The sequence below is a fragment of the Pan paniscus genome, chromosome 19, assembly GCF_029289425.2.
Source record: "Pan paniscus chromosome 19, NHGRI_mPanPan1-v2.0_pri, whole genome shotgun sequence".
Classification (NCBI taxonomy): Eukaryota; Metazoa; Chordata; class Mammalia; order Primates; family Hominidae; genus Pan; species Pan paniscus.
Window position 1 is genome coordinate 25004801 of NC_073268.2, and position 22590 is coordinate 25027390.

At 50.5% G+C, this 22590-nt stretch overlaps 1 protein-coding gene across 1 annotated transcript; it reads right to left on the reverse strand.

The window, feature by feature from the left end:
• Positions 1–3423: 3423 nt before the first annotated feature.
• LRRC3C (leucine rich repeat containing 3C) lies at positions 3424–22578 on the reverse strand. The gene is made up of 4 exons (XM_057300350.2): positions 22496–22578; positions 14412–14508; positions 8737–8843; positions 3424–6353 (listed from the first exon to the last, which is right to left on the reverse strand). The coding sequence occupies exons 3-4, from the start codon at positions 8760–8762 to the stop codon at positions 5552–5554; spliced, it is 828 nt and encodes a 275-aa protein (XP_057156333.1). The 5' UTR covers positions 8763–8843; positions 14412–14508; positions 22496–22578; the 3' UTR covers positions 3424–5551.
• Positions 22579–22590: the final 12 nt, after the last annotated feature.

Consider the following 22590-nt stretch of genomic DNA (forward strand, 5'->3'; position numbering starts at 1 on the left):
GTGCGATTCTGGGTGGGTGCTATTCCTCTGTACCAGCCTCTAGCATCTGGCCTGGAATCCTCAACCTGCCTCCTCACCCCACCCTGCAAGCTCGCCTCTTCCTCAGGTTTTCCAGATCATTCACGATGATGGCTGAGGTTTTGGATGTCCAGGGAGTTTTGACATTTGCCTTCGACAGTGACAGAGGCATTCACCAGGACCCCTATGACTGCAGTCTTGGTGATCTTGAGTCTTTTCTTAGTTCTACAGGACAGACGTGCCCTGTGGTCATTCCCATACACCCTCTGCTGGAAACATTCCCTGATAAATTGCCTTGGCCCCAAAAGTGAATGAGAAGTGAGGGCTGACCTTAGACATTAGTATTAGTGTGGGGGCTTAAGTTTTGTTTGGTATTCTAAAAGAGGAAGATGGCCGTTGTCATAAGTGTAGAAACATATATATATATATATTTTTGAGACGGATTCTCACTCTGTCACTCAGGCTGGAGTGCAACGGTGTGATCTCAGCTCACTGCAACCTCTGCCTCCTGGGTTCAAGTGATTCTTCTGCCTCAGCCTCCTGAGTAGCTGGGATTACAGGCGCCCGCCACCATGCCCAGCTAATTTTTGTATTTTTAGTGGAGACAGGGTTTTGCCAGGTTGGCCAGGCTGGTCTTGAACTCCCAACCTCAGGTGATCCACCAGCCTCGGCCTCCCGAAGTGCTGGGATTACAGGCGTGAGCCACTGTGCCCGGCTGAAATATATATTATGATTGGGGAAGATCAACTGCATTACAGGGGCCCGAGGCAGGTACGTGTGTGTGTGCTCACATATGCGTGTGTGGTGGTAGTGGGACATAAAAGCTGTGATCACGCCACTGCACTCCAGCCTGGGAGAAAGAGTGAGACCCTGTCTCTAAATTAAAAAAAAAGAAAAAAGAAAAAAAAAGACTAGGCTTTTACGCTGGTTTGTTTTGCATGGCCCCAGGGGCAGATCTTCGACCAGTGGGAAGAAGGAACAAGGAAGTAGTTGAGGTTGAAGTAGCATTTTCCAATAGTCATTCTGCCTTATTTACTTCAGTCCTTGATGGAAATTCTTTCTCAAGTGCATCACCAGCTCCCTGCTTCTGAGAATGGACACTCCAAGATTTGAACTTTTCTGCAGGTAACCCAAAGTCAATGTACTGATCTCATGCATTTTGCCAATGCCCATAGGCCCCTGTGAGGCAGGGGGAGTCAGTTTTCCACACAGGGCCATTTAAGAGACACTAAAATGCCCTATGACAATGCCTTTTGAGTTCTTAGACTTTTAATCATGTCCCTCCCCGTCGTTAGGGTGTACTTTCTCACTGCTGTTATTCTGACCCTCTGTAATATAATTTTTGCTACTTCAAAAATACTGTTTCTAACTTGCTATAAGCAGGAAGCCACAGTTCTGAAATTATTAGAACTCTTGTAAACTAAGAATAAATGAGTTCTGAGCGAGGGTTCCTGTGAGCAAAGTACATGACCCTTTGTCGGTGTTTGATTGAGATGCTCCTTATGGGTTCACAGGGCCCCTGTGCACAGCCCTGTCTTCCTGGACTGTCATCACTGATACACTAGCCTGTCAGGTCCCCAGGGTCAGGCACAACTTCCTGATCTTTGTAGTTGCAGCGCCTGCCATGCACAGGAACTCAACGGATGGTGTTTGTTTGTTTGTTTTGAGACAGAGTCTCATTCTGTCACCCAGGCTGGAGTGTAGTGGCACGGTCTTGGCTCACTGCAACCTCTGCCTCCTGGGTTCAAGCGATCCTCCTGCCTCAGCCTCTTGAGTAGCTAGGATTACAGGCCCGTACCACCACACTCGGCTAATTTTTGTATTTTTAGTAGAGACGGGGTTTCACCATCTTGGCCAGGCTGGTCTCGAACTCCTGAGCTCAGGGCCCACCTTGGTCTCCCAAAGTGCTGGGATTACTGGCTGGAGCCACCGCGCCCGACCAACAGATGCTTGTCGAATGAAGGGGTGGGCTTGTGGTGGCATCCATTTGGCAGCTTGGGGGCCTTGTTCTGCTTTCCCTTTGCCTTCCTGGTTTGGGGTGACTGTTCCTTGGAGGTAAGAGAGGTTGATGATGGCAGATTCTCAGAGAGCTAAGGCGAAACCATTTCTAGCAGTTCGAACTCCCTTTAGTCCAATGGGGGAGGCAGTCCCTCCCTTTGGAATAAGCTCCCCGGGTTCCTCTGGCTTTGATGCCCCTCACTCTGTAGGAGACCTCAGTCTTAGGGTTGTGCTCTCAAAGCCACTGTTTGTGAGCCCAATTCAGGAAGGGGTGGAGCTTCACTCTCCCTCAGCTGGGGGCTCCCTCAGGGTACCCTTGGCTTTCTCTGCCACTCCAGGCCTCAGCTCTGTAGGGCAGGAAGAAGCTGGTGGCGGAAGGGCTGTGGGGGCCTGTAATCGCCCAAGGGGTTCACCTTGCGTGCTGCCTAGACAGAGCCGATTTATCAAGACAGGGGAATTGCAATAGAGAAAGAGTAGTTCATGCAGAGCCGGCTGTGTGGGAGACCAGAGCTTTATTATTACTCAAATCAGTCTCTATGAGCACGTCGGGGCAGAGTTTTTAAGGATAACTTGGTGGGTTGCGGGGAAGCCAGTGAACCAGGTGTGCTGATTGGTCAGAGATGAAATCACAGGGAGTCAAAGCTGTCTTCTTGTGCTCAGTCAGTTCCTGGGTGGGGGCCACAAGATCAGAGGAGCCAGTTTATTGATCTGAGTAGGGCCAGCTGATCCATCAAGTGCAGGGTCTGCAGAATATCTCAAGCACTGATTTTAGGAGCAGTTTAGGGAGCCTCCAGTGGCATGACTCCTAAACCATAATTTCTGATCTTGTGGCTAATGTTAGTTCTACAAAGGCAATCTAGTCCCCAGCCAAGAAGGAGGTCTGCTTTGGGAAAGGGCTGTTACTGTCTTTGTTTAAACTATAAACTAAGTTTTTCCCAAAGTTAGTTCAGCCTATGCCTAGGAATGAGCGGGGACAGCTTGGAGTTTAAAAGCAAGATGGAATCAGTTAAGTTAAATCTCTTTCACTGTCTCAGTCATCATTTTGCAAAGGCAGTTTTAGGCCTCTCCCTCTCCTCTCATCACAGCCCACTGGCTCCCTGATGCTGCATGTGGTGACAAGCTGGGACCTGGGCCCAGGCCACGGGAATTCTTGCCTCAGGCCTGGGCTAGCTGTGGGCTGGGCTGTCTTGGTTCCTGAGCCAGGTTCCAGCATTTCCTGGTGGGAGAGTTTGGGACTGACATAGTGTGTCTCCCAGAAGAGCGTGCCTTTTCTCTCCCTCTGTCCCAGGCAGAAGGGCAGATGCGGGCAACATCACTGAGGCTGTCCAGCTGCCTCACCAGGCTTCCGTGGTTTCTCAGAACCCAGGGTCCTGTGATCCCTGGTCCATGGCAGAGGTGAGGATGGGAGTGAAGCCAGTTACGTCACCCCCTCCTGCCTGCCCAGTGGACAAGCACAAGCCCGGGGTCAGGATGCTGAGGGAGCAGTCCGGGATTCTGGGGCAGTCGTTCTGTGCAGGAGCCGCTCTGAGTGTGTCGGCACAGTCCTGGCCAGTCCAGCAGATGGACTCTGGTGGGGAGCAGAAGGGGAGATGGGAAGCTGGCCTCCAGCCCAGCAGGAGCACCCCCCACCAAAGGGGTGGTGGAGGGGCTGAAGACAAGCTCAGCACCCGTTCTCTTCACCAACAGGCCACAGGTGCCCAGGAAAATGAGCAATACGAGATCGGAGCATTGATAAAAGTGACTTTATTGAGTTGTCCAGGGTCTCCTTACTTCCCCCAGCTCTCCAGTCACCCGTCCCCAGCTCAGTCATAGAGGAGACCACCTTCCCCCCACAAGAAGGAGCTCAGGAAACTAATCAGTGTATAAAGGAGAGGACGGAGAGAGATAGGGAGTCTCTGGATAGGGACCTTGAGTCGGAGGAGGGGATCCTCAGTAGAGGGCACAGGAGGAAGAGGAGCCTGGGGACAAGAGAAGCAAGAAGCCAGGGGAGGTTCTCAGTAGAGGCAGAGGGAGAAGACAGGAGGAGCCCACAGTGTCCTTTTAAATCTGGCCACAGCCTGGCTTTTGACCTCGCCTCCAGCTTGGTTCCACCCACCTTCCCCTTGCCCCTCTTTGCACCCTCTCTTCCAGCCCCAGGGTGAGTCTTGCTGCTGCCCAGACATTCTGAGTTGTTGCACATCTTCCTTGCCTTGTCCACACCTTTCATCTAGGGGCCTTCTCTGCTCTTGCTTTTCTGTCCAAAGCTCTCCCTATTTTTTTTTTTTTTTTTTTTTTTTTAGAGAAGGTCTCGATCTGTGGCCCAGGCTGGAGTGCAGTGGTGTGATCTCAGCTCACTGCAACCTCAACCTCCTGGGATCAAGTGATTCTCCTGCCTCAGCCTCATGAGTAGCTGGGATTACAGATGCCTGCCACCACGCCCGGCTGATTTTTTGTATTTTTAGTAGAGATGGGTTCCTTGGAGGTAAGAGAGGTTGATGATGGCAGATTCTCAGAGACCTAAGGCAAAATCATTTCTAGCAGTTTGAACTCCCTTTAGTCCAATGGGGGAGGCAGTCCCTCCCTTTGGAATAAGCTCCCCGGGTTGCCTCTGGCTTTGATGCCCCTCACTCTGTAGGAGACCTCAGTCTTAGAGTTGCGCTCTCGAAGCCTCTGTTTGTGAGCCCAATTCAGGAAAGGGTGGGGCTTCACTCCCCCTCAGCTGGGGGCTCCCTCAGGGTACCCTTGGCTTTCTCTGCCACTCCACGCCTCAGCTCTGTAGGGCAGGAAGAAGCTGGTGGTGGACGGGCTGTGTGGGCCTGTAATCGCCCAAGGGGTTCACGTTGCGTGCTGCCTTGGGTGATCCACCCACCTGAGTCAGTTCAGGTCGGGCGCGCTCACGCCTGTAATCCTAGCACTTTGGGAGGCCAAGGCGGGCAGATCACGAGGTCAAGAGATCAAGACCATCCTGGCCAACATGGTGAAACCCCAACTCTACTAAAAAATACAAAAATTAGCTGGGCGTGGTGGTGCGCGCCTGTAGTCCCAGCTACTCAGGAGGCTGAGGCAGGAGAATCGCTTGAACCTGGGAGGCAGAGGTTGCAGTGAGCGGAGATCCTGCCACTGCACTCCAGTCTGCTGACACAGTGAGACTCCATCTCAAAAAAAAAAAGAATCAGTTCAAACATCCTACAGCGAAGCCTTTGAAATCGCCCTGGGCCAGGTGCAGGCTCCGTCCTCAACCTGCCCCCCCACAGCCCCTCCTCCCTTGCTCCCACCCCACCTGCTGTCATTCTCTGTTATGGGTTTTCTGAGTCTAGCACAATCCAGGCACAGAGTAGGCACCAAAAAACTCCAGGCACCAAAGATGGTGTTGGTTAAGATGACACAGAGAGAGAGAGAGAGAACCAGCACAGGTATTTAGGGGAAATAAAGGAGGGAGGGGTGGGATGGGCTTGGGGGCAGGGGTGAAGCTGCACAGGAGGCAGAGGGGGTCAGAGCAAAGGAGAGGGCATAGGGGCAGGAGTGTGGGGTGTGGCTGGAGGAGCATCCTGGGTCATCAGACCACTGTGCTGAGGATGGAGGAGTCCTCGGAACGCACGGGCAGCACTGGGGCCCGCTTGAGGGAGCGCCTGGTCTCATCTCGGTTCTGCCACACATAATGCACCAGATAAGCCACCACGAGTGTCAGCCAGCCCCCCATGGTGACCAGCAGGGCCACATCGGTGCTCCTCCGGGCCCCACCCCACCCCGACCCACACAGCTCTTCCTCCCCTGCCAGCAGCAGGAACTCCTGCCCCACGAGGTCCGGTCGGGCTCCTGAGCCACACACGATGCCTGTCCCAGTGCCCGGCACCAGCCTCACCTGCCGGAGCACTTCCTGGAGGGCACAGTCACAGTGCCATGGGTTTGCGGATAGGTTCACTTGGATCTGTAGCCCCACAAAGGCCTCCACAGGCACTGAGGCCAGCTGGTTGGCAGAGAGGTCCAGGTGGCGCAACGTGCCCTCCAGGCCCTGGAAAGCCGCCCCTGAGAGGTGGGCAAGGGCATTATGGGACAGATCCAACTCCTCCAGGACAGGCAGGTGCTGGAAGGCACCAGCAGGCACCGATGCCAGCTGGTTGGCATCCAGGTAGAGCTTGCGGGTGTCATTGGGGATGCCAGAGGGCACAGCACTGAGGCCTGCCTGGCTGCAGCGGAAAGTCCGTTCACCTGCTTCCTTTGCCACATAACAGCCCCGGGGAGGCACCTGGGGGCTGGGCACAGTACCCCCTGTGCCTATCACCAGCAGGAGGGACAGGAGGTGACCTGCTGTTGGGAGCATGGCCATAAATTGGCATAGTCCTGGAGTGCAGTAGGATCTGGGGAAGAAAAGGCCACATAAAGGAAGAGTGAGTCGAGAGAATCGCATGCCCCACTGCCGGCTTTCTCCTCCTGAGGTCCCTCTGGGGAGTCTTTTTGGGCTGGGGCCTCTTCTCTGGGGGCTTCTCTCAAGCCTGGGTGACTTTTTCACTTCCTTATTGGGGTCTCTCTTGATTTAAGTCTCCTCAATAGGGTCTTTTGGGTAAAGGGTCTCTTGCACTTGAAACTCTTTTAGGGTCTGTTGATTCTAGAAGGTTAATCTGTGAGGCCTTGTTGGTCATTCTGGGTCTGGGGGTTTCTAAGTTTCTGCCTCTGTCCATGTGTTGATTTCTCTCATTGGAATAAAGTCTTCTTCCCCTACCTACCTGGGTGGCTGCCAAGTGGGCTAGGTAGGTACCAGAGGGCCTGGTTGGCACTCGCGTGATGGAGACAAGGGGACGGATGAGCGATAGGGTGTCAGGGCGTCCAGCTAGGCCAGGTGACTAGGTAAAATAGACCTCTGGCCCCACCTTCTATGCCCATCTACCCCTTTTCTGGGAGCATCCACCCCTCTGCCTGCCCCAGCTCTGTCCTCTCTGCTCTGTACTTCCTCCCTCCTCCTCCCCGTCCTCCTCCATTCCTCTCACCCCTGTTGGTGGCAGAGCCTTCTCCAGTGCAGGTGCCCTGTCCCTGGATGTAGGCTCCCTGCTGCTGGGCTCTGGAGACCCGCTTCCTCCTCCAGAAGCCCTGTTTGCTCGTAGCTGCTGGAAGTTGGGGGCTGGGACCCAAGAGTGTTGGGTTTCCTGGCATGTGACTCTGGGCCCAGGTGTCGGATACCTGAGCCATGGTGTGGCCAGGCAATGCCAAGAGAGGGCAGATCCTGGACCCTGATGAACTCTGTTGTGGGGAGACCAGGACCCAATTCCATTCCCTGCACCAGGCTCCCCTCCCAAGGCCTTGATGCTGCCATCTTCCCTCGCTCCCCAAGGCTGAAACTGCTTCCCAGAACCCCTCTTCCTTACCCAGAACCTGGCTGGGCAGAAGGATCCCTGCTTGGCAGGCCTGGCAGGCAGAACTGGGTGGGCCCCATCTCACATCCAGGGTCTCCAGCAACCTGTATTCCCCCAACTCCATTCCTCTCCCTACTCCCTTCTGCCCTTCTTTCACGCCGTGGCACATTCTTCCACGCTCGGTGGCCCCTTCTTCCACGGTGAGCAAACTTCTCCTAGTCTTTCCTTGGAAAACATGTCTGTCCAGGGTTCCTCATTTCCTGGCTCCTCGCAGTGCCCAGACCTCCTGCCTGCCAGGGGTGCTGTGGTTCAATTTCAGTTTGTTCTCTGCGTGGTAGATTGATTGCTTCTCTAGGAGTTGGAAGGAGTTCTTTAAGGCACCTGAAGCCTGATGTGGTCATCTCTGAGTTTTCCTGCTGATTTTATGATCTGGATGAGAACTGACTCAGGTTCTCTCAGTTTGCTAGAGCCCTGGACTCTCAGGTTGGCACTTTGAACTCTCCCTCAGGCCTGGGCACCAAAGATGGCTTGGATGACTTGTTCCCCCAGGGTGTCCCTATCCCAGGCATCATTTGCAGGCCACGCCACTCCGTGATACCACCCTCTCCTAATGTTCACTGGGTAGTGGGAAGGAAGGATTTCAAGGCAGAAGATGAGATTAGTGTGTGACCTGGGCATGTCACCTGACACTGCTGCAGGGTTGGGAGGACCCGCCAGGGTTGAGTGGATGTGAAGGTACTTTGTGAAGTGCTGTGCAAAGGCTAGTTGTTAGGATTACTGACTTCCAGAACACATCATGGTCTTCCTCCATGATTTCATTACCCACGCCAGGCTTTTCCCCTTCACCTCCTCTCATATGCTGTGCAGGGGTAGGGGTGACAAAGGGTCATAGATGTGATCCATGTGGATGACCCATCTCATTCCTTAGCCCATGGTGGCTTATCCCCTGCAACTCCCTTGACCCTCAAGTCCAACCACATGGTGCCTCCTATGGCACCATCCTACCCACACTATCTCCAGTTCGGTGCTGGGATTCAGAGCCTCAATGATTGATAGAGCTCAAAGGAAGGGACCAGCCAGTTGATCCCTCCTTAGTTTGCAGACGGGTAAACTGAGGCCCAGAATGTGACCAGAGTTACACAATGAGTCAGTGGCCAAAGACCAGAGCCCAGTTTTCTGACTCCTTGTCCAACCACTTTCCATTGCCTGCTAGCAGCTCTTACATCTGTGCCTCTCTGCCACACATACCAATACCCTACATCCTTGCACGTTGAGCCTGATGGTACCCACGGTATTGTATTGTACGGAACCTGGAAGCCCTCCTGCCAGGTCAGAGAGGTGGAAGAGAACAGGAGAGTGGGGTGTCACAGAGACTAGGGGTGGATATACTTACACGAAGGAAGATGAGGTCATACGCATTGGAGACCTTTCTGAGAAGGATTTTTCTTGCTGGATTTTGGAAGACTATGGGTGACCAGGACTGGACACGGAATTGTAGAGCTGAGTGCAAAATAAAAATGGGGTGTGTGTGGGGGGGGTCCCGTGTTTCAAAAACCTGTTAAGAATTTCTTCCTTTTTTTTTTTTTTTTTTTTTTTTTTTTTAGATAAAGTCTCACTCTGTGGCCCAGGCTGGAGTGCAGTGCCACAACCTTGGCTCACTGCAACCTCTGCCTCCCAGGTTAAAACGACTCTCCTGCCTTAGTCTCCCAAGTAGCTGAGACTACAGGTGCCTGCCGACCACACTCGGCTAATTTTTGTATTTTTAGTAGAGACAGGGTTTCACCATATTGGCCAGGCTGGTCTCGAACTCCCGACCTCTAGTGATCCACCCACCTCGGCCTCCCAAAGTGCTGGGATTACAGATGTGAGCCACCACACCCAGGTGAAAACTTAAGAATTTCAAGGCCTTGCCAGGTATGGTGGCTCACGCCTGTAATCCTAGCTCTTCGGGAGGCCGAGGTGGGTGGATTACTTGAGGCCAGGAATTTGAGACCAGCCTGGCCAATGTGGCGAAACACCATCTCTACTAAAAATACAAAAAATTAACTGGGCTGAGGTGGCGCACACCTGTAATCCCAGCTATTTGGGAGGTTGAGGCACGAGAATCACTTGAACCCAGGAAGCAGAGGTTTCACCGAGCCTGGGTCGTGCCACTTGACTCCAGCCTAGGTGACGCATTAAGACCCTGTCTCAAAAAAAAGAATTTCAAGGCTGAGTGCAGTGGCTCATGCCTATAATCTCAGCACTTTCGGAGGCCAAGGACCAAGGAGCCTCATGAGTTTGAGACTGGCCTGTGCAACATAGTGAAACCTCGTCTCTCCAGGAAAAAAAAAAAAAATTGTCCAAATGCACTTTCTACAAAAAGAAAAATAAATTAGCAGACCATGGTGGTGCATACTTTAGTCCTAGCTACTCGGGAGGCTGAGGTAGGAGGATGGCTTGAGCCTGGGAAGTGGAGGCTGCAGTGAGCTGTGATTGCACCACTGCACTCTAGCCTGGGTGACAGAGTGCGACTCTGTCTCTAAAAAATAAAAATAAAAAAGAATTTTAAGATGACGACAGCAGCAGAGTGTAAAACCAAGTGCAGAGCTCTTGTGAGCACAGGGCATGAGGTCTTGTGGGACCTTGTCGGCCGCATGCCTGTGAGGCTGGCCCTGTAGGTTACCTTTGAACAAGCAGTTTCAGAAGCATGATGGGGACCAGACCAGATGGCAGGATGCCAGATGATATCATCTCTGAGGATGTACTCACCACAGACTTATTCCTGTGATGTCAACAGGGGAATTTTGCAGACTCACATTTGTCTAAGGAATCAGATAACTTTCTACACTTAGGCAGGAGAAGCAACAAGCAAACCTTTTCTCTGAGGGCCGGACACTCTGCTGCTGGCTACTTGGTGTCCATTTCGGGACTGTAGCTGAATGTGGGACAGAAAGCTGAGCAATCCTCCCTTTCCCCCTGTTCCACTCTCACACTGGGCAGGGGCTTTAACTGAGGCACAAGAATTGAGCCTGGCTGTTGATGGAGGGTTATTTCCTTCTAAGACTAGGGCAGCTTCCAGGAAAAGAGTGGAACTAGGGTGTCCAGCACAGCAGCTGTGGGAGAAGCAGGAGCCCAGCTGGAGCTGCAGATGTGGTTAATTAAGGGAGTCTGAGTGCAAACTCAGTGAAGGAGGGAGATCTGGGGGGAAGGAGGAACCACACTTAGGACAGTGCACACTGCCCACTAGGGGCTGCAGAATTGGAGCAGAAATTCTCTGCCATCCATTTATTTGTTTATTCATTCAGTGAGGATTTCCTGTGAGCCTTATGTGCTAGTTGAAGGGGACATAGACAGGGTTCTTAAGGTGCTGGGTCTATGGCAGGGTTCTCAAAACACCCTGCACATTCAAATCACTTGGGGAGCTTTTACAGATTAGTTATGCTGGGGCTTCATCTGGACCAATTATATTAAAATCTCTGTGCATGGGGTCTAGGCACTGGTTTCTTTCGAAAGCTCCTCAGATATGTCTAACGAGCAGCCTGAGTTGAGAATTGTTGGTCTGGAGGGAGGCAAAGACATGTCTCCACAATGCTTTGATGTGATGCCTGCATTAATTGATGTTTGTACAGGGAGCTGTGAAGCACAGAGAGAGAATAAGTATTAATAACATGGCAGAACCATCCCTTCCCTCCTACTACCAGATTAACACACATGGCTTTGGGAGTGGCAATGCACTCAGTCCTTGATGATTCAACCTGATTGATCTCAGCCCATCAGAAATCCTGTTGCCTACTTCTTCAATCTCCTTTGCAGCTGAGGGTGGCCCAATTCTGGTCAATGACATCTAAGCAGAAGTCCGCAGAACAGGTTTGTGGGACAGTCTTTGATTTGCTGGTAAGAGAGGATAGGGCTGGGCTCTGCTCCTCTCCCTGCCTATTTTTTTTTTTTTTTTTTTTTTTTTTTTTGAGATGGAGTCTCTCTCTGGAGTGCAGAGTCTGGAGTCTCTCTCTGAGTGCACCCAGGCTGGAGTGCAATTGCATGATCTCGCTTCACTACAACCTTCACTTCCCAGATTCAAGTGATTCTCCTGCCTCAGCCTCCTGAGTAGCTGGGATTACAGGCCTGCATCACCACACCCAGGTAATTTTTGTATTTTTAGCAGAGATGAGGTTTCGCCATGTTGGCCAGGCTGGTCTTGAACGCCTGGCCTCAGGTGATCCACCTTCCTTGGCCTCTGAAAGTGCTGGGATTACAGGTGTGAGCCACTGCACCAGCCTTTTTTTTTGAGAGAGGGTCTCACTGTGTTGCCCGGGCTGGAATGCAAACACAGCTCACTGCAGCCTTGACCCCCTACCAAACTCAAGCAATCTTCCTGCCTCAGCCTTCTATGTAGCTGGGACCACAGACATGTGCCACCACAACCAGCCAATTTTTTTTTTTTTTTTGTAGAGATGAGGGTCTCACTTTGTTGCCTAGGCTGGTCTCAAACTCCTAAGGCTCCTGCCTCGGCCCCCCCCAAAAAGTGCTGGGGATTACATGCGTGAGCCACCGTGCCTGGCCCCTACTTTGAACATGAAAGGGTCAACTCAGGCCATCTCGTGGCCATGAGACAACAAAGCATAAAGGGAGGGTTGAGTATTACTGAGATGTTGGCCTGGAAATCACTGAGCTACTCAACCAACACCAGCAACTGCCACCTCTAGACTCAATACGTGAGAAAGAAAGCCCCCTAATTTCAGTGCTTCTCAACTTGGCTGCACACTGGTATATAGGCAGTTTTGAAAACTGCTGATGCCTGGATACACCCATGTGGCATGTGTCTGGTAATGGAGATTTTTTTTTCTTGTTGAGACAGAGTCTCACTCTGTCGCCCAGGCTGGAGTGCAGTGGCACCATCTTGGCTCACAGTAGCCTCTGCCTCCTGGGTTCAAGAGATTCTCCTGCCTCAGCCTCCCAAGAAGCTGGGATTACAGGCACACGCCACTATGCCCAGCTAATTTTTGTATTTTTAGTAGAGACGGGTTTTCTCCATGTTGGCCAGGCCAGTCTCGAACTCTTGACCTCAGGTGATCCACTTGCCTCAGCCTCCCAAAGTGCTGGGATCACAGGAGTGAGCCACCGTGCCTGGCCAGGTGATGGGAATTTTCAAAAGCTCCTCAGGTGATTCTAATGGCAACCTAGGGTAAGAATCATTATTTGGGTTTTCTGTTGATTTCTGCTGAGAGCATCCTTAACTGTACAGTAGCTTTTCCAGGGTATAATCAAGGAAGGCTTCACCAAGGAGTGACATTTGAGCTGGGCTTTCAAGGCTGGGTTAATCAGGTGGAGAAGCAGAATGTGCAAGAGCAAGGGAGCATGAAATGGCTTGGCTTCCAGATCACTGCGTGGATGGAGGGGGTGGTGGCAAAGGCCAGGGGTAAAGAAGTAAAAAGGGAGCAGATCCTTGTGGCTTGCACGCCATGGATGCATTGAGACTTGATTCCGTGGCTTATGGATTAAAAAGGTTTTATTTAGTTTTTATTTTATTTATTTATTTATTTTTTTGAGACGGAGTTTCACTCTTGTTGCCCAGGCTGGAGTGCAATGGCATGATCTCAGCTCACTGAAACCTCTGCCTCCCAGGTTCAGGCGATTCTCCTGCCTCAGCCTCCGGAGTAGCTGGGATTACAGGCACCCATCACCACACCCAGCTAATTTTTGTATTTTCAGTAGATACGGGGTTTCATCATGTTGACCAAGCTGGGCTTGAACTTCTGACCTCAGGTTATCTGCCTGCCTTGGCCTCCCAAGGTGCTGGGATTACAGGCGTGAGCCACTGCGCCCGGCCTATTTATTTATTTTTTTTAGACAGAGTCTCACTCTGTCACCCAGGCTGGAGTGCAGTGGCTTGATCTCGGCTCACTGCAATCTCTGCCTCCTGGGTTCAAGCAATTCTCCTACCTCAGCCTCCCGAGTAGCTGGGATTACAGGCGTGCACCACCATGCCCAGCCAATTTTTTAAATTAATGTTATTATTTTTTTTAATAGAGACGGGGTTTTACCATGTTGTCCAGGCTACTCTTGAACTCCTGACCGCAAGTGATCCTCCAACCTCAGCCTCCCAAAGCGCTGGGATTACAGGCGTGAGCCGCTGTGCCAGGCCAAATTTTTATTTTTATTTTTTTCGAGACGGGGTCCCACTCTGTCTCCCAGCCTGGAGTGCAGTGGTGGCATCACAGCTCACTGTAACCTCAACCTCCCCAGGCTCAGGAGATCCTTCCACCTCAGCCTCCCAAGGGATTACAACCAGAGGTGCATGCCACCATGCCCAGATAATTTTTTTTTTTTTTTTGTATTTTTGTGTAGAGATGAGGTTTGGTCATATTGAGCAGGCTGGTTTCAAACTCCTGGGTTCAAGTCATCCACCCTCCTCGACTTCCCAAAGTGTTGGGATTACAAGCGTGAGCCACCGCATCTGGTCGGATTGAAAGGTTTTAAAATTAGATTTGATGTCTGGATCACTCTGTTGGTTGTGTCGGGGATGTATTGGTGGCAGGAAAACCAGTTATGGCAAAGGTCTAGGTGTGAGATGATAAAGACCTGAGGGACACATGGCATGGGTCTGGAAAAGCCATCACCGGGGAGTCTCACGCTCTGTCTTGGCCTGTGAAGTGCCTGGGAAAATTCTCGGGCTAGGCCCAAGACCAGCAGATGTGTAGGCCACGGGGCACATCCTTTCTGTTTTCTGGACCCTCACAGTCTCTGAGATCCCTTCTAGCCTGATGCTCCACGTGTCTAGAATGGCAGGCAGGGAAGAGACTGAGGCATGGCAGGGCCCTGGCTCCCAAGTTCAGGGCTCAGGAAAGTGAGCCTCTTAGCCTCCCACCCTCGGCAGTCTGAGTCACAGCTCCTCCCTCCAAGGGTGGTAACTCTATATCCCCAATATGTGACCACAGGGGAAAGAAGTTCAGCAGGCCTCCATCTCCTTCCCTCCCTGATGTTGGAGACCTCCAGGTCCAGCCTGGATCTGGGGATAACTGAAAGGAAAAAGATAGATAGATAGGTAGGTAGATAGATAGATAGAGAAGATAGATAAGGAAGGGCTACCTTCTTTATCTATCAGGTCAGCCAGGGACCCGTCTAATGCCAGGTTACTGGGCAGTTTCGGGGAGAGGGCAACAAAGGCCTCTGCTATTGTTGTTCCCTGTAGAAAAGAGCAAGGGGTGTATACATACACTTCATGCTGCCATGCTTGGAGATACTGTCTCATTTACTTAACACATATCTGAGCATGTACTGGGTACCAGGGCCTCTTAGGCATTGGGGATTCAGAGTTGTTTTTTCTTTTGTTTGAGACAGGTCTCGTTCTGTCATCCAGGCTGGACCACAGTGGCATGATCACAGCTCACTTGCAGCCTCAACCTCCTGGGTTCAAGCTGTCTTCCCACCTCACCCTCCCAAGTAGCTGGGACTACAGGCGCACACCATCACACCCAGCTAACTTTTGTATTTTTGTGTAGAGCCACCGTGCCTGGCTGAGAACTAAATGTCCCCCAACCAATGAGGGAAGACTGGTGTGTGCACAAATATAGCCCTCTGATCACCTAAGGGAAGGCTTGGGCTGAGGGATCCGCCAGGGTCACAGGAGCCTGGAGGATGAAGCAGTGGACTCTGCTTGGACACTGGGGAAGGCTGCACCGAGAAGGTGACAGGTGAGGTAGGCCTTGAGGGGTGTATAGGAGTCCATCAGATGGAAAAGGGTACGAGGCTGAGGCAAGAACAAGGGAGAGCTGTGTGGCTGTGGTCTGGGACGTGCAGTTCTGTCAGAGGCGTGTGAACCAGAGCAACTCCGTCTTAAATAGAAGCTGGGTAAAATGAGGCTGAACCCTACAGTTAAGGCATTCTAAGTCACAGGATGAGATAGGAGGTCAGCATAAAATACAGGTCATAAAGACCTTGCTGATAAACCAGGTTGCAGTAAAGGAGCTGGCCAAAACCCATCAAAACCAAAATGGCAATGAGAGTGACCTCTGGTGGTCCTCACTGCTACACTTTCAGCCGCGCCATGACAGTTTACAAATGCCATGGCAACGTCAGGAAGTTACCTTCAATGGTCTAAAAAGGGGAGCATGAATAACCCACCCCTTGTTTAGCACATCATCAAGAAATAACCATAAAAATGGGCAACCAGCAGCCCTCGGGGCTGCTCTGTCTGTTGAGTAGCCATTATTTTATTCCTTTACTTAATAAACTTGCTTTTACTTTGCACTGTGGACTCACCCTGAATTCTTTCTTGCGTGAGATCCAAGAACCCTCTCTTGGGGTCTGGATTGGGACCCCTTTCTGGTAACAGTTCCGTTACATAGTTCAGTTAACATTTATTGAGAATTCACTCTCTTCGGGAAATGCAAATGTGAGACAGGGAGCAAGTCTAGTAGCCCAGGGGGAGGTGGTTCTGTAACAGACAAATAAAGCCCTTTGCCCAGTGCCTGGAACAAAGCAAACAATAATGCTTGCTGTGATTGTTACTGAGGGAGGAGCTGGCCTTAGGCAGAAGAAGGTGATCTGGGAACGGTGGCCACCCAGATTTCTAGACAGGTGAGGCTAGGAGTAGGAACTCAGTTGGTAGGGAGCTAGGGGGTCTTGTCTTGAACTTAACTGTTTTTATATCCATTGCCCTTTTGATCTGAAATATTTTCAGTTTTCTAACTGCTTTTGTTCATGGGAGAGTGTCAATTGTCCATATCAAAGAATATGCAGGTTGAAGGGTTCCTAAGGTACCTCCCTGCACTTGGTTCCCCAGGGAGGTTCTTGTTCCCAGGCACAGGCTGGGGGATGGGGGCCCAGTGGCCCTGACCGGTTCAGCCCTTTCTCTCCACAGCCCAAGACAGCCAACTACAGGACTGGGCGAGGGAGGCAGAACAGAGTGCCCGCTGGCGATGCTGCCAGTCCCGCACCCACTCCTGGCTTCTGACTGGCACAGTAGTTCTCAGGAGGGTCATTCGCTGCTCCTTTGTCTGCTTAACATCTGCCTTCCCCTCCCCCTCCTTCTTCCCACCACATGCCTGGGGTATCCCCCACCCAAACAAAAATAAAAACACAACTGTCAATGAAATAAGCAGTTCTTTCCTTCCTTGCACTTGCTCTGGACATGACCTCACCACCCTCCCTTCAGGAAGCAGGTGGGGGAGGAGGGGAGGAGTAGGAGTGGAGAGGTGGTATTCTTTCCCCCAGGGGAAGGGGCTCTGTTTCTTTTTTCTTTTCTTTTTTTTTTGAGACGGAGTCTCGCTCTGTCGCCCAGGCTGGAGTGCAGTGGCGCCATCTCGGCTCACTGCAAGCTCCGCCTCCCGGGTTCACGCCATTCTCCTGCCTCAGCCTCCTGAGTAGCTGGGATTACAGGCGCCCGCCACCACGCCCGGCTAATTTTTGTATTTTTAGTGGAGATGGGGTTTCACTGTGTTAGCCAGGATGGTCTCAATCTCCTGACCTCGTGATCTGCCCGCCTCGGCCTCCCAAAGTGCTGGGATTACAGGCGTGAGCCACCGCACCCAGCCCGAGGCACTGTTTCTTGACATCCCTTCTCCCAGCTTCCGAACACGGCCAGCAGCATCCCAGGAACATGTTCCTTGTTTACCAACCTATCTCAGCCCACAAGACGGTGTATGTCTCACAAGCAGAGGCCCCATGACCACTCCCAGATCACCAGATGAAAGCACACTGGGGCTGGGGAATGTGTCTACCTCAGCAGCCTAAGGAACTCCCAGAGGGCAGAAAGAGCCTGTGGCAGACTCATTTTGTTTTTAAACAATTTTAATAAAAAATTTAAAAGTAATATCACATTACGTGAAGTTTGAAACTAGAGAATGAAAAAGATCACCCTAAATCCCTTCATCCTGATTCAAGGTTTTTTTGTTGTTGTCTTCCTTCCTTCCTTCCTTCCTTCCTTCCTTCCTTCCTTCCTTCCTTTCTTTATTTTTTGAGACAAAGTTCCACTCTTGTTGCCCAGGCTGGAGTGCAATGGCGCCATCTCTGCTCTCTGCAGCCTCCGCCTCCCGGGTTCAAGCAATTCTCCCACCTCAGTCATCCTAGTAACTGGGATTACAGGGGCGCGCCACCATGCCTGACTAATTTTTGCATTTTTAGTAGAGACGGGGTTTCACCATGTTGGCCAGGCTGGTCTCGAACTCCTGACCTCAGATGATCCACCTGCCTCGGCCTCCCAAAGTGCTGGGATTACAGGCGCTAGCCACCACGCCCGGCTGTTGTTTTAAGAGACAGGGCTTGCTTTATTGCCCAGGCTGGAGTGAAATAGTGAGATCATAACTCACTGCAGCCTCGAATTCCTAGCGAGATCATAACTCACTGCAGCCTCGAATTCCTTGGGCTCAAGCGATCCTCCCGCCTTAGCCTCCTGAGTAGCTGGGACTACAGGAACATGCCACCATGCCCGGCTAATTTATTTTTATTTTTTATAGAGATGGTGGTTGGGGCGGGGGGGGGGGGTCTCATTGCGTTGCCAGGCTGGTCTTGAACTCCTGGCCTCAAGCAATCCTCCCACCTCAGCTTCCCAAAGTGCTGGGATTACAGGCTTGAGCCACAGTGCCCGGCCCAAGGTCTGTTTTTATTTTGTTGAATTTCCATAGCCTAGTAAAGTAGATGCTCAAATATCATTCAAATGTGGAATGAATTAATAAAAGGCAACACATACTGAGCACTTAATTATGTGCCAGGAATTGTTTTGAGTGTTTCATTTCACATTTACTGACCCATTTAATATCCACAACATGAGGAGGGTATTATCATGATCATCGCCATCTTCATTTACTTTATTTTTTCCGAACACCAGTGTCACTTGCCAATTCTTTTAGCAACGAGGTAACTGAAGCACAGAGAGGTTCAGTAACTTGCTTAAGGTTACACAGCTGGTAACTAGAGGAGCTGCAAGTTGAACCCTGGCAGTCTGGTGCCAGAGGATGTTACCAGTGCTGCTCTATTTTGGCTTATCTTAATCATTAATGTATATGCAGGTTTAGACTTTTTATTATGAACAGTTTTAAACATTAAAAAAGTAGAGAAAATAGCCCAGGCGTGGTGGCTCATGCCTGTAATCCCAGCACTTTGGGAGGCCAAGGTGGGCAGATCACTTGAAGTCAGGAGTTCAAAACCAGCCTGGCCAACATGGTGAAACCCTGTCTCAACTAAAAATACAAAAATTACCTGGATGTGGTGGCGTGCACCTGTAATCCCAGCTACTCGGGAGGCTGAGGCAGGAAAATCTCTTGAACTAGGGAGGCGGAGGTTGCAGTGAGCCGAAACTGCACCACTGTGCTCCAGCCTGGGTGACAGAGTGAGACTCTGTCTCAAAAAAAAAAAAAAAAAAAAAAGTATAGAAAATAATATAAGGAACTTCATGTCCTCATCACACAGCTTCCATAATTATCACCTCATGGCTCATCTTATTATTTCCCTATGGTTCCCAGTCCAGATTATTTCGAAGCAAATGCAATCACTGTATCATTTCATCCACAGATATTTTAGTATGTATGTCTGAAAGGAGGACTTTTTTTTTTTTTTTTTTTTTTTTTTGAGACGAAGTCTCTCTCTGTCACCCGGGGTGGAGTACAGTGGTATGATCTCGGCTCACTGCAACCTCTGCCTCCCAGTTTCAAGTAATTCTCCTGCCTCAGCCTCCCGAGTAGCTGGGATTACAGGCACGTGCCACCATGCCTGGCTAATTTTTTTCTATTTTTAGTAGAGACGGGATTTCACCATGCTGGCCAGGCTGGTCTCAAACTCCTGACCTTGTGATCTGCCTGCCTCACCTCCCAAAGTGCTGGGATTACAGGTGTGATCCACCGCACCCAGCCAAGGAAGACTTTTTTTTTTTTTTGAGATGAAGTCTCACTCTTGTCTCCCAGGCTGGAGTGCAATGGCACGATCTCGGCTCACTGCATCCTCCACCTCCTGGGTTCAAGCGATTCTCCTGCCTCAGCCTCTCAAGTAGCTGGGATTATAGGCGCCTGTCACCACGCCTGGCTAATTTTTGTATTTTTAGTAGAGGCGGGGTTTCACCATGTTGGCCAGGCTGGTCTTGAACTCCTGACCTCAGGTGATCTGTCTGCCTCAGCCTCCCAAAGTGCTGGGATTACAGGCATGAGCTACCACGCCCAGCCATGGAGGACTTTTTAAATTAAAAAAACAACCTTACCACAATTCCATATCACGCCTAAACATTTAGAATTCCTTAATATCGTTGAATACCTTGTCAGTATTCAAATTTGCCTGATAACTTAATAAAATCTTTTTTTTTTTTTTTTGAGACAGAGCCTTGCTCAGTCACCCAGGCTGGAGTGCCAATGGTGCAATCTTGGCTCACTACAACCTCTGCCTCCTGGGTTCAAGCAATTCTCTTGCTTCAGCCTCCCGAGTAGCTGGGATTACAGGCGCCCATCACCACACCCAGCTAGTTTTTGTAGTTTTAGTAGAGAAGGAGTTTCACCACGTTGGCCAGGCTGGTCTCAAACTCCTGACCTCAGGTGATCCGCCTACCTTGGCCTCCCAAAGTACTGGGGTTACAGGCATGCGTGACCATGCCCGGCCTTTTTTTTTTTTTTTTTTTTTTTTTAAAGTCAGTTTGCTTGAATCAGGATCCAAATAAGACTTTTAGTTGATATATCATTTAATTTATTTTAATCTGTAAGTCTCTCCCCCTCTTTTTTTTCCTTTTTTTTTTTTTTTTTTGAGACAGGGTCTCACTCTGCTGCCCAGACTGGAATGCACTGGCACGATCATAGCTCACTGCAGCCTTGACCTCCCGGGCTCAATTGATCCTTCCACCTCAGCCTCCTGAGTAGCTGGGACTATAGACACACCACCATGCCCAACTAATTTTTGTATTTTTTGTAGACCACGGGGTTTTACCATGTTGTCCAGGTTGGTCTCGAACTCCTGGACACAAGCCTTGGCCCCTCAAAGTGCTGGGATTACAGGCGTGAGTCACCATACCTGGCCCCAGTTTTATTTGTTAAGGGAATTGGGTGTTTGTCCTAATTTTCTTCATTCTAGACTTTGCTGACTATATCCCTGGGGAATGTATGTTATGCTATTTTGTGTCCTTATCTTTTCATATAACTTAGCAAACATTCCCCATACTGCCACAGGGTTTTCACAATCTGTCCTAAATGGCTTCATACTATTCCATCCAGTGGATATACTGTAATTTTTTTCTTGGGCATTTGGTTGCTTTCAGTTTTTCACTACTATAAATATTGCTGGAATGAACATCCTGACACATTGCAGCTTTTCCTGTACATGGGATGACTTCCTTAGAATATGCTACCAAAAGTGTAATTATGGCTCTGAGGCATGAAGAATTTTTCAGCTTCTTGGCACACAGTGACAAGTGTTTGTCCAAGGGTTTGTATGTCCCCCAGCACGAAATAAGAGAGCTGTCACTCACTCTGAATAGTGCTTGGGGCTATTCACAGCTGAAGAACGTTTGGGGAAGATATGGTAATTATGAGGGCCAAGAGAGAAGAAGAAAGATGATGACAGGGACTCCCGCTAAATAAAGCAGAAAGTGATCTGCAATTTACCACAAATGAACTCTGTTCATTCCTATTGTGAAAAAAAAATCCTCGATAACAGGAGTTATTAATAGTGCATGACATGTCCAGTAATCTTTCTGTTAGACTCTGCATTAGTCAGAACCTTATTTGAGACGTGGACTCAGTCTGGGTCACTGAACTTCACAGAGTTGTCAGGAAACTGACCAAGATCCAGAGGGATCGATCAACTTGATGGAGGATGAAGAATCCCAGAGAAAAATCAAAGGAGTCAAGCAGGCACACTTCGGAAAAAACAGAGACACCTTTCTTGCCTTAATGCTGGGGAGGTTTCTGTGAAAAGAACAACACTGGGTTTGCTTATGTCTGCAGAAAGATGACTATAAGGAAAGGCACCTCCACAAACCAGGAGAAACTTCCACAGGACATAGGCAGAGCTATTTCAGACTCAGATGATTATTTCGATCTTGGGATGAGCCTTTTTGGGGCCATTGGCCCTGGAAATATTGAAGAAGCTGCCTGTTCTGCTCTGGGTGGTTCAAATACCCACCTGCCTGGTGACCACTAAGTGCCTCTGGGGGTCCCACTCCAGCTGTGTGACAACTGTTTCCTGGCAGCCCCCTGGGGAAGGAAGGGTAGGTGTAGTCCGAGTAAAGTGCTCCCCAGTTTCCCTGGGCTAGCCTTTTCCTTCCTGTTCCTTCACTTTCAGTTCAGGGTGCCATGAACTGCCATTCAGAGTCAGGTTGGCATGCCATGACATCATCTGATCTTGCTATTCCAGCCCTGCCCTGCATAGAGTGGACTTAGAAAGAAGCTGGGTAAGGAGTTGAAACTACCCAGACAATACCTCTTGGTGACATGGAGAATGGGAGTGACCGAGGAGACCTCAAGAGCCATTTAGTTCAACCTCCTACAGTAATATTAAGTAGATTCCTACAATACAACAGGTGCTTTACATACATTCTTTTGGGTTCCCACAACCTTGGAGGTGGGGTTTCACAGGTGTGGAATTGGAGATTAAGACAAGTAATTTGCCCAGGGTCACACTGCCAATAAAGGAGGGCCTACCCCATGTCTACCAGGCAGTAAAGTCTGTGCCCTTGCCTTTAGACGATGCAGATGTGAAAACTGCAGACCAGAGCCTCTCATTCAAAGCCACACAAGCTGACCTGAGACAGAAACTCAGGCTCCTTACTACTGATGGAGGAATCTATGATACGTAGCCTCTTCTCACGTCAGGTGCGGGGCGGCCAAGGATGTGGCCCGGTCCGGGGCAGCCTGGGCCAAGCGTGACTGAGAAGGAGAAGGCAGGCTCCGTTCTGGGCCCTCCAGACCCTCATCCCAGCCAATGTTGTGAAAAGCGCTCTCCCAGGAGGGCCCAGCAGGGCAAAGGGCCGGGCTAGTCTGTTTCTGGAGGAGCCAATCTGGGGCCAGGGCGGAGGCAGCCAGGTGCAGTGGAAAAATCCTGCAGTTGGGGTCAGAATATTTGGGTTTCGATCCAGTCTAGGACCCAGCAAAGACCTACAGAAAGTTACTTACAAGTCCGAGTCTCCTCATCTGCAAAACTGGGGCACGGATAAAATACACTTGAAGGGCACAGAAGCAAAAGTTGGAATTGTTACGCACCAAAATTCTATCATCCGATCTGACCATCACGTCACGGTACAACTTCCAACCGTGCGTCCCCGAAGAGGCCGGGAACGGAGCCCAGTAAAAACTAC